Source organism: Nicotiana tabacum, chromosome 23, assembly GCF_000715075.1.
Source record: "Nicotiana tabacum cultivar K326 chromosome 23, ASM71507v2, whole genome shotgun sequence".
NCBI classification, from domain to species: domain Eukaryota; kingdom Viridiplantae; phylum Streptophyta; class Magnoliopsida; order Solanales; family Solanaceae; genus Nicotiana; species Nicotiana tabacum.
The window spans coordinates 94,956,157-94,967,874 of NC_134102.1; the positions used below are offsets into that span (position 1 = coordinate 94,956,157).

General features: G+C 36.9%; 1 protein-coding gene across 13 annotated transcripts; it reads left to right on the forward strand.

The window, feature by feature from the left end:
* The first annotated feature begins 399 nt into the window (after positions 1-399).
* LOC107803461 (casein kinase 1-like protein HD16) lies at positions 400-8,799 on the forward strand. 13 transcript variants are annotated; one of them, XR_012706034.1, is made up of 21 exons: positions 400-1,243; positions 2,141-2,272; positions 2,385-2,458; positions 2,563-2,632; positions 2,733-2,788; positions 2,885-2,956; positions 3,489-3,583; positions 3,730-3,796; positions 3,889-4,018; positions 4,099-4,317; positions 4,410-4,552; positions 4,631-4,805; positions 4,970-5,060; positions 5,150-5,307; positions 5,407-5,595; positions 5,706-5,798; positions 7,140-7,238; positions 7,462-7,518; positions 8,013-8,088; positions 8,304-8,380; positions 8,563-8,799. XR_012706034.1 is itself a non-coding variant. In XM_016627191.2 (17 exons), exons 1-16 carry the CDS (start codon positions 806-808, stop codon positions 5,763-5,765), a joined length of 2,169 nt encoding a protein of 722 aa, XP_016482677.2. In that variant the 5' UTR covers positions 400-805; the 3' UTR covers positions 5,766-5,798; positions 7,577-8,243. The 13 variants fall into 13 exon arrangements, 2 of the variants coding, with proteins under 2 accessions (XP_016482677.2, XP_075102669.1); XR_012706036.1 differs by lacking the exon at positions 7,462-7,518; XR_012706031.1 differs by lacking the exon at positions 7,140-7,238 and having other exon boundaries at positions 8,013-8,226.
* Positions 8,800-11,718: the final 2,919 nt, after the last annotated feature.

An 11,718-nucleotide genomic window follows, 5' to 3' on the forward strand; every position in this document is an offset into this window, starting at 1 on the left:
GTATGTCTATGTATTTAGATAGAATTTACTCGATCTAATGAAAAGTAAAAAACAATTGGTGCAATATTTCAAACTGGCACATCTTGACTCGACAAGTTATAAAAAAAAAGTGTAAAAAATTAACTTGTCGTCTACAAATTTTGTTTACCACCTCTTTAATTTTTAAATTTTATTACGCTTTATAATCATACTCTTATAAAATTGGCATGGCATGTAATAGGACATAATTAGATATGAAAAATAGTTTTGGTATGTTATATGTTTTTAGCTAATATGCCGAAACTTTTCCTTTTTTAGATTAAATTTTGTACCATATTATTAATTATTAAACACGTCTACAAACTATAAAAAAAGAAATAGTGTAATTTAAATATAGAATCTCCTATATTATTATAAAACAATTAACATAATTTGTAAGTAAAGTTCCCTTTAAAAAAAAAGTTACTCCATCACTCTCCTTTAGAAGAAATCCAACAAAGAGGAAAAAAGAAGATTTTTTTTTTTCTTTCCATTTTTTTCATCACAGATACAACAACAACAAACCCAGTAGTTTCCCACTTGTGAATTTTTTTCATCACAGATCCGAGCCCTAATTCATATACAGATACATACAGATTCACATACACACACAGTCATCGGCAATTGATCGCCCGTCAGTCCATCCGTCGCCGGCGCCGATTTCGTTAATTTTCTGATTTTTGCTCTCGGAGATCTTTGAATTTTACCCAGTCGAAAAGTCTAGAATAAGAAAAAGACGGGGCCTTGTTTTAATGAAGTTCGGTTTAGGGTTTTCAGAAGTTGATGGATGATCGATATGCCTCAACTGCGTAGCGGTGTGCGCAGAGGCCGTCGACCGATTGCTTCAATCGAACCCGAAAACAACAACAGCAACGAGAACAAGAGGGTTGCACGGAGAACAACGAGGACGAGGAGAGCAGCAGGTGCGGGAAATAGAGCCGTTGGAGGAAGGAAGAAGAAGAACAACGTTAATAACGAAGAAGAGGTAATTAAGGAAGTTGTACCTGTAGTAGTGGTAGAAGATGACGAGGAGGAGAATGCTGTGAAGAAAACGACGTCGTTTAGGACTGGTGAAGCAGAGGAGGATAAGGATAGGAAGAAGGAAGTAGAGGAAGAAGAAAAAAAGCAGCAAATGGATGAGTACGGTAGTGGCGGCGGTGGAAGCGGCGGTGATAAGGGTTTGGGAGCTGAGGAAGAAGGTAGCACTGCTCCCCTTCCTGAAAGGGTACGATTTTCTTCTTCTTATTCTGTCTTTCTCTAGAGTTCAGTATTTCTGCTTACTCTCTTTCAGTTCAACAGTGCTTTAATGCTGTGTTTTTTAAATTAATTTTTAAATTTTTATTTTGTTTATGCTTGATGATGATGAGATTCAGTCTTTTAGTTGTATATATAAGCTCTGCAATTCTTACTGATCGCTAGTCTATGCCTTTTGTTCACTATAATTTGTTTATGGAAGAGATTTTAAATTGAGATCTTCTTTGTCTATTTCTTTAATGACTGGTGTCCAGGGTGGTTTGCGTGCGCCTCACTATTTCATGGGTACCTACAACCTGTTACTAACACAATGTTGGTACCAGTTAACTCTGTGTAGTAATGCTTAAGCAAAAAAAAGAAGCCACCTAGTGTATTTTTAAAACTATGCTAGGATTTTAACTGAGAGTGCATGGTTCTCCTCCCACTTCATTAACCACGGGGCCATGCCCTTGGGTCTTGGGGTCTTGTTTGTATAACTCTTTAAGATTATGTGAATTTATCAAGTTTCTTTGGTCTATTATCTTGTCTTGGTTGTCGGAACAAACCTCTGGGTATTTAGTCAGGCAAACTTTCTCTCCATATCTTTTAAGATTTTTATGTTTCATAATTGGCTTTGGGTTGATCTATGGAGTTTTTATTTTTTGACAAGGTTAGAGGAAACGGAGTATGCTTTCTTGTTATTTTCATTGATGTTGGTTGCTCTGATAAATGTGTTTGGTGTTTGATGACATTATGTTGTGTCTATAGTGCTGCGAGCGACGAGCGTATATGAGTTTTTGCTGCTATTCTTAATTTTTCCCCTCCACTTCCTGGTTGAAGGATTCGTCTTGAACATTGCAATTGCAATATCTCCTTTTATGTATAACAGGTCCAGGTTGGTGGATCACCAGCTTATAGGATTGACAAAAAGCTTGGTAAAGGAGGATTTGGTCAGGTGTATGTAGGTCGTCGGGTAAATCCATCACATCCACACGAAAGAACTGGCGCGGGAGCTGTAGAGGTAAGCACCACATTCTGCATCTTTGTTTACTTCCGCGCCCCCACCCCCCAAGAAAGTTGAAGATCATTCTCTTTGATATTTTTGTTGATTATGTTGACATATCTGGTTCTAGGTTGCCTTGAAATTTGAGCATAGAAGTAGCAAAGGTTGTAACTATGGACCACCTTATGAGTGGCAGGTCTACAAGTAAGTCTTTTTCTTGTATTAGTTCGTAATGTAGCTCTTAGTTATTGTGACACATCTGATAAAAACACTGTCCTACAATTGATGGCATGTTTTCTTTGTGGTAGTGCCCTTGGTGGTAGTCATGGGATACCACGTGTCCATTACAAGGGACGACAAGGTGATTACTACATTATGGTATGTGATTTGCTTACTGTAGTATAACTTTATGATCGTCTCTCTTTGGATTTCCGCTTTAATCTCCATGAAATTACAGAAATGTTTTGTATGATTGTAGGTTATGGATATGCTTGGTCCTAGTTTGTGGGATGTCTGGAACAATAATTCTCATGCGTAAGCTCCATTCTGTATTTATAATTTTATGAGGAGGTTATTGCTGGTCGCTGGAATTCAATGACATTCTGTTTATTTTTACATTGTCCATTTCAGGATGTCTATTGAAATGGTAGCATGCATTGCCATTGAAGCAATATCCATACTTGAGAAGTTGCACTCTAGAGGGTAAGTATGGATTTGCGGTTATCATCCTGCTACAGGCTAAAGGCTGTGTTCCATCTTAGGCAGAAATTATGTATTCTGGGTTATGATGATATAGTGTATATTCATTTTGTTTTATAACCGTGGTGTCCGGGCTAGCTTGTGCGCACCTCGACTAAATCCACGGGATACCTGCTACCTCCCACCAGCAACAAGTACCAGGTAACTCTGTCCACTAAGGCTCGGACTGATGGGAACATAGTGTTTTTGTCTCCACTAGGATTTGAACCTGAGATATCATGGTTCTTAACCACTTCATTGTCCACTAGGCAACACCTTTGGGTGCCTCATTGTGGGAACATATCCTCAACCACCTATCTATCTTCCAACGAAAGTAAGAACACAAAACATCTTGTGTCTGTTAGTCTCTGGTTTGTGGATAGAATATGGGGTCTGGCTGCGGAAAAGTGAACTTATTGTTTTGTGGCTGTTCTGTATGAGAATTCCTTTGACAAACCTGAAATAATCTTGTCATACTGGTGCTGTTGTTCTGCAGGTATGTGCACGGAGATGTGAAACCTGAAAACTTTCTTCTTGGGACTCCTGGAACTCCTGACGAGAAAAAGCTTTTTCTGGTTGACCTTGGATTAGGTATACATGGAAATATAGTTTTTATCATAAAAAAAAACAAATTCGATAACTATTAGTCATCTCTTTTATATTTTATTTTAGCAATCTTCATCATGTTCTATTTTTGGTGCAACATTTTTTTGTGTTTACCTGTTTGAGTGTTGCAGCAACAAGGTGGCGCGATACTTCAACTGGTTCTCATGTTGAGTATGACCAAAGGCCTGATGTCTTTAGGTACAGTAGTCATCAATTACTCTCTATGTTGTGTGCCTTGGTTTGCATTTCCAAACTGGATTCACTGACTAGTAAGAAAATCATTGCTCTAGGGGAACTGTAAGGTATGCTAGTGTGCACGCTCACCTCGGAAGAACTGGAAGCCGGAGGGATGACCTAGAATCGCTGGCTTACACTCTCATCTTTCTTCTCCGAGGCCGGCTGCCTTGGCAGGGATATCAGGTTAGCATTTTCTTGATTTAAATTGCAGTATTACTTCTTAACAGATCTCTTTTGGTGATACATGATAGTGATTTTTATAGGGTGAGAATAAAGGTTTCCTTGTCTGTAAGAAAAAGATGGCGACTTCTCCAGATACACTTTGCTGCTTCTGCCCTGCTCCATTTAGGCAGTTTGTGGAATATGTTGTGAACTTGAAGTTTGACGAGGAACCTAATTATGCGAAATATATCTCACTGTTTGACGGAATAGTAGGTCCAAATCCAGACATCAGGCCAATCAACACTGATGGTGCACAGAAGGTATAACCTGACATCTTCATAATTCAGGGCATCCTTGAATTTGAAAATCAGTGACAGGAGAATTTTTTCTAACACATTTTATGTTATTGAAGCTTATATATCAAGTTGGACAAAAGAGAGGAAGGCTTACAATGGAAGAAGATGCCGATGAACAACCAAAGAAGAAAGTACGAATGGGAATGCCTGCAACGCAATGGATTAGTGTCTACAATGCTCGTCGCCCAATGAAGCAAAGGTGTATATATATACTTGCACTTGATATCTCTTGGTCTTTAGCTTGTGTAAAAGGAAATGACATAACTGGCATTTGTAGGTATCATTATAACGTTGCTGATACGAGGTTGGCTCAGCACGTTGAGAAAGGAAATGATGATGGACTATTCATTAGCAGTGTGGCATCCTGTTCAAACTTGTGGGCCCTAATTATGGATGCAGGGACTGGGTTCACTGCTCAAGTTTATGAGTTGTCACCTCTTTTTCTTCACAAGGTCTTTTATCTTCTGTTGAGTGGTCAATCTTGAAGAGTAGTCAAATTTTTGTTGCATACGCAATCTAATATATTTCTGCTAATTTTGTGGCAGACTGAAATACAATTCGCTCTTTCACTTTGATAGGCTTCTGCTAATTCCTCATATTTTATGTTTGAATAAAGGAGTGGATCATGGAGCAATGGGAGAAGAATTATTATATTAGTGCAATAGCAGGAGCAAATAATGGGAGCTCTTTAGTAGTTATGTCAAAGGGTCAGTTAAACTTTATACTTGGTATACTTCGGTTGTCACAGTACGTGTGAATTAAACCAGACTGAAGTAGGTTCTGTGGTAAACATCAGGTACTCAGTATCTGCAGCAGTCCTACAAAGTCAGCGAGTCATTTCCTTTCAAGTGGATAAACAAAAAATGGAGAGAGGGGTTCTATGTCACGGCGATGGCAACTGCAGGAAGTAGATGGGCAATTGTTATGTCACGTGGGGCTGGGTTCTCTGATCAGGTTTTTCTTGTGAAATTTTCTTTTAAAAAACTTTTTATTAGTTTATCCTGTGCACTCTATATTGATATCTGGTATTCATGTGTTTTTATTAATTTACAGGTGGTGGAATTAGATTTTCTCTATCCTAGTGAAGGGATTCATAGGAGGTGGGATGCTGGTTACCGTATCACGTCCACTGCAGCCACGTGGGATCAAACTGCTCTTGTTCTAAGTGTTCCGAGAAGGAAGCCTGCGGATGAAACACAAGAGACACTTCGTACTTCTGCCTTTCCTAGCACTCATGTCAAGGTCATTTATTCCATCTGTCATCGCTTCACTTTTATGGGGACCATTGCTTTCGCCTTCTGCTTACCTTTTTCCCTGGTCCTCGACCTAACTAGTTATGTTACCGTTTGCAGGAGAAGTGGGCCAAGAACCTTTACATTGCATCTGTTTGTTATGGGCGAACTGTTTCTTGAGGCACTTTGGTTGGGAATTTTCTTGGGTATCATGTGAGACTCTGTTGTATGTGCCTTGAAAAAGTGCTTGCTTATTTTTCATCTAAATGGAGAAAAATGTGCTTGCTTATTTTTCATCTAAATGGAGAAAAATGGATGCAGTCTTTCCACCTTGTCTAGCTGGTTCTTTTATTCTCCTTTGGAGATGATATTCTCTATATTCCTTATCATCAGTGTATGTGATAAATTCTAATGTCGAAGTTGGTGTCCGTGGCAGTTCATGATCTTATGTGGGGGTTTATTTACTTACTGGTCAAGATTTGTATAGTTTGAACAATAATTAGTTTTTAGAGGCAAGAAAAACATCTCCTTTTGTAGTACTATGACCTTGTAATTCAAGAGTTCAAAGTAGCTTGGACATTAAAGTTATACTGTTATATGACCTTATTTCTCAATTTTTCCTGGCAATTTTTCCTGGTTAGAACTTGTGTTCCTGGGATCATGAATTTAAATTAAATCCCTGGTTGTTGGTCTTGTTGGTTTTTCCGTTTATTCTTGATATATTTGGCATTCTGACCTCCAGACACAGAAAATTCTATCTTGAGTCTCTCTTCCCTCATATGCAACAAGTGGTGTTCTGGAGTTTGATGTCTGTCTTGAATACTTTAATTTGTTCATATTTTTCAATTTTCTCAGAATACTTCTATCTGTTGCAACTATCTGAATGTTAGGTATCTTTTTTTGTTTTAATATTATATATAGGGGGAAGGGGAAATGGGGAGGGGATTACAAGGTGCCCCCCTCATATGCAACAAGTGGTGTTCTGGAGTTTGATGTCTGTCTTGAATACTTTAATTTGTTCATATTTTTCAATTTTCTCAGAATACTTCTATCTGTTGCAACTATCTGAATGTTAGGTATCTTTTTTTGTTTTAATATTATATATAGGGGGAAGGGGAAATGGGGAGGGGATTACAAGGTGCCCTCACCAGCAAGGTGAAAGTTCAGGTAGCCAACCAACTGAGCTAGTAAGATTCCCCGAACGTTAGGTACCCAAAGCTCTATTAGAAACTATTATCGTGAGGAAGAATTGATTTTCACTTAAGTAACTTTTTGAAACCTAAACTATTTAAAGAAATCATGCCCCTCGCTGTATTAGAGTGTAATAGAGTTAGACTGGAGTATCGTGGAATGACTATTAAGTGTTCTTAGTTGAACCCAATTATTTGTGGTTGGTGCAATAGATTGATGGATTGTCCCTGTACTGGGGTTCAAAGTCTGAGTAATCTATTGTGTTAGACTATTAAAAAACTGTGCCAGTGTAAGTCTGTATGATAACCTGCACGAAGTCCCTGATGTATTATCTGCATTGGTTTTTGCTATAATTGTTTTTAGAAAAGGTGCATGAAATGTACATTCATGCCATAAATCAAATTGTGAGCTGCAAAGAAGGGGGTAAGCTTAGCCGGCCGAATTTCAGCCAAGATGAAATGTGTAAGTTTTTGTTTTCACTGCGATGAGAGTGGCACAAGTTTTCCCTCTTTTGTTATTTAACACTTTAAAAGTATGTTAGTTGTCCTTACCTACATATAATGTGGGTTGTGGGGGGTTGTTGGACTGATAAATAGAAGTGTGCTGATTATTCTGTTAAAAGGTCTTTTACTTGTATCTTTCACGCTGTTTTCCTCAAGTATGTCATATCCAGATGTCCTTTCAGGGCTAATTGGTGTTGTCAGCTGACATGTTTTGATTTTCCTCGTGTGGTTCCTTGATGGTAAGTTCCAATAGTTTCTTTCCTCTTGTAATTTATTGTTTGCCACAATTGTCCGCAGGATTTAGATCATAAGTTGGGACCAATGGCCTTAGGCAAGATCGAATTTCCGGATAACATTGATCTTATGGTATTCATGGCTATGTAAATCTTGTTGGTATTATATGGCCAAGATCTATGGAGAAGAAAGATCTGCTAAATTTATGTAGAAATAGCTCAATGGCATTAAGAGGTATATGTTGGGCTCCATGGGATGGATCTTTTCAAAAGATCATATGGTGCTAGAAAATGTAGAGAACTCCAGCTCGTGAAGTATAACTGTGTATTGATTAATTCAAGTTCGTAAATTTTGGAACAGAAAGAAGCTGATCCTTTTGTCATCTCTTATTGCAACTGCTCCTTATGGTTCAAACTTATTTCCTGTATTATGTGTTTTATCACTTTATGTATTTTGGCACCTCATGTGGTTTGAAATTAATTGCTGTGGTGATTTCTAGGATGTTGGAATCAAGTGCATTTATCAAGACCAAATTCCAGCAGGCCTTTAATTTTTGGCAAAAAGTTGGAGCTGAGGTAGGTTTTGGTGTGTGTTGGAAGGATCTCATGAAAGAATTCAATCAAACCGGTGAAGTATGTAAAAATTTTGGGTTTCCATGAATGCAAATGACAATTTATCACATTCTTCCCGAGTCTTCTAAGAGAACTCAGTAGGTAGCTATCATGTAAAACTTAGTGCCTTCGGATGTGCTGCTGCTGTCTGCTGAATGTTTTTCCTGCATGTATTTCAGATTGTGACCTTTGAGTGGTTTGATTTGACCTGCCTATTTGAGTTGGTATACCTCCCTGCGCTTCCAATATTGTACTGGTGAGTTGAACTCCAATTGCCTTCTGGAAATTGTTATGGCTTGATATAGGAAGGCAGCAACCCTCCATGCGGATTGTCTTTTACTTGTCTTCTTGTGTATAACTTCTCTTTCTTGCATGACCAACTATATCGATGTTCGTTTTTATGGTTAAGCGCTGATCTTTTCCATGTACGTCGGATAGTGGCAAGCTGTTAGTACTGATATCAGAGGGTTGGCTTCGTGCTGTATCAAGCTGATGCGTGATGAGACGCTGGAATGGACCCAAACTCTATTTGCCTTATGCTGATATTGTTACTGTCTTGTGGTTGGAGAATTCGAGATTTAAATTGTGATTTGCAGTTTACAAAGCTCTACAAATATAGCACATTTGCCTGAGTTTTAGCGTTCTCGAATAATTCGAAGTGCAATTTACACCTAATCTATTAACTTCTAAAATGTAGAAAGAAACTTTTAGCAGATCAGGAAACGGACTTCACTCGCAGGGTGTCTTGAGCAAGTATTTCAGCTAATCTGGCCCCTGCACCACAGGCGTAATAAAGATGGGAAAATCTTGGGCCTTCATTGATTGCATTTAATTGTTTGATTTCTAATAACATCCGATAAATTCATGTACTGTATTAATGTAAGAGTTACATTTTTCAGTGTGCGTACACCTTTAAGAGATACTCCCTCTGGTCAACAATAAGTGATCAATTTGTTTTCTTATTTTGGTCCAAAATAAGTGTTCATTTATATAATTAAGAAAAAATTCAATTTGTTTTTCCAAAGTTATTCTTATGTACGTATTCCTAAAAAGTCTTTTACTCCTCATATTAACTATGTTGCAACATTTAACTAAGGGTAGTTTAGTCACACCAACTATTTTTGTCTAGAATTTTATATTTTCTTAATGGGTGTGCCCAAAGTAAATTGGTCATTGTGGATCGGAGGGAGTACTAAATCTAAAATGCTAATAGATAAGATGTGGAGTCGTTACTATCAGGATTTAAGAAGAGAATTTCACCGTCGAGAAGTTTACAGGGAAGGACCATAAAGTCCGTATAACGGATTGGTCTAATTTCTATCTTGTGGATTGGGTTTGATGGTGTTTAAAATATTAATTTAACTTATGTATTAATTTAAGGGTGGCATGTGGGTCGGATCCGGTCCTAAGTGGGCTTTACGGGTCCGTTCTTAAGTGGGTCGGTCCTAAGTGGGCCGGTCCTAAACGGTCCCGGACTTCGCGGGTTTCTTGTTGGAATCGGCTCGGGATCGGGACCACGAACTAACGGTTCCGAGCCTAAGTGGGTCCAACGGATACTTTCTATTTTTAATTTTTTTTTAAATAGAAGTTAGAGAAAAAAATAGTAATAAAGATATATAAGCTATATTCGATTTATATATTATATATACATCTTAAGATATATATATATATATATATATATGCTATACTATATATACATACTATATTATATATACATAGTATACATCTTAAAATATATTATATATACATCTTAAGATATACTATATATATACTATACTATACTATACTATATATATATCTTAAGATATATAAGCTATATTCGATTTATATACTATATCTTAAGATATATAAGCTATATTCGATTTATATACTATATATACATCTTACTATATATATATATATATATATATATATATATATATATATATATATATATATAAAAGCTATATATATAAGAAAAAGTGTAATTATAAAACAATTGGGGTTAAAACAAAGTTTTGGGGGGGGGGGGAGGGGGGGTTAAATGCCTATTTATAAATAGCTAACGGCTATTTTGGCAGGTAAAACGGTCATATTTTAAATGCCATAAAGGCTATAATGTGACAGATTTAAATTTTTTTAAAAATTAGCCCTTGGGCCCGGATCGGCCCGTTTAGGACCGCTTCAACCGGCCCACTTCCTAGTCGGTCCCGGTCCCGGTCTCGCGGGCCTCGTCTATGTGACCGACCTACTACCTAGCCCACCTCCCCACGGTCCTGGTCATATCCGGTTAGAACCGTTTAGGCCCACTATCCATTTGGACTTGCGGTCTTGAGCCGGACCCGATCCTAACCGGCCCATATGCCACCCTTATGTATTATAATAGTAGTAGTGGAACAAAAATGTAAAAATATTGATAAAAACTTCCTACTTTTGACGTAGGAAACGTCATAAAATTTAAAGAGTTAGTTATTGAAAAGTGTGAAAATTGTATGCTGGAAAATTATTAGTAGCGAATCACGAAATAGAAACTTATGAGTAATATGGACGGATAATGTATTATTTCTTTATTAAAAGAATCTATTAATAGTTAATATGAAAAATAGTACTTTCTTCATTTCAATTCATGTGTATCTATTTCCTTTTTAGTCCGTACAAAAAAGAATAATTCATTTTTCTATTTGAAAACAATTTACCTTTATGCAATGATTTATAGTCACACAAGATATATGTGCCTTATTTTATGCCATAAGTACAAAAGTCTTCTCTCTTTTCTTAAAATCCATGCACATTAAAACGGAGAGAGTATCTTAGAATCGTTACTAACATTAGGAACATTTCAACATGACTATAGTTGATTGGTGACATCTGACCTCTAATGATTAACTATTTCCACATTTAGCGGTAAGTCAATTAACTTTCGCTTAAAACTTCTTGACAACATATTCAGAGCTCGTTTGGTCGAGATTTAGATTTTTCTTATTTTTGAAAGTGCTTTTCTCAAATGAAATTTTAAAAGACAATTTTGGACAGTCACAGTTTGTGTTTGATCAAATTATTTAGGAAGCGCTTCTGTTACTGTTATAAACACATTTTGTGTTTGGTTATTTTTCTTTTTTCTCCAATTTGGTCAATCTTTCTAAAGAATGATTTTGAGTGTTTATTGAAAAGAACATGGAAAGATTTACTTTAAATTTAGTATCTTTGTAAATAGATAAATGTTTTGACTTTTGAGAGACACTAATTAAGTTTATCAATTTCATCTAATCAGAATGTTAAAAATGAAAACACAAAATAGAGAGAAGGCGAGTTATGAAACTTTAGTCATAACTCATAAATATGAAGTAAAGGAGGGCTAAGATTAGTTTAGTCCAAACACTGTCATTTTGGGCTAGAGAATGTTGGACCGGATCTTCGCTTAATGAGGATCAAGAACATCATATTTACCAACAGAAAAAGGATCAAAAGCATCATCTTACCACCCAGCATTCAGGTAGTGGGAGCTTCACCACAGACTCCACTTTATCAAACTGAGAAAAGAGTAGATAGCCCACCCCACCCCCCCCCAAAAAAAAAAAAAGATTTTCAAAAGCTTGTGCTTTAAGTCATTTTGTA

Bases quoted from the DNA above. Each gene is read 5' to 3' on its own strand.
- LOC107803461 (XM_016627191.2), top strand. From the start codon at position 806: ATGATCGATATGCCTCAACTGCGTAGCGGTGTGCGCAGAGGCCGTCGA. The intron at 2,789-2,884 runs GTAAGCTCCATT...TGTCCATTTCAG, and splicing joins TGGAACAATAATTCTCATGC to GATGTCTATTGAAATGGTAG. The intron at 5,596-5,705 runs GTCATTTATTCC...TACCGTTTGCAG, and splicing joins TTCCTAGCACTCATGTCAAG to GAGAAGTGGGCCAAGAACCT.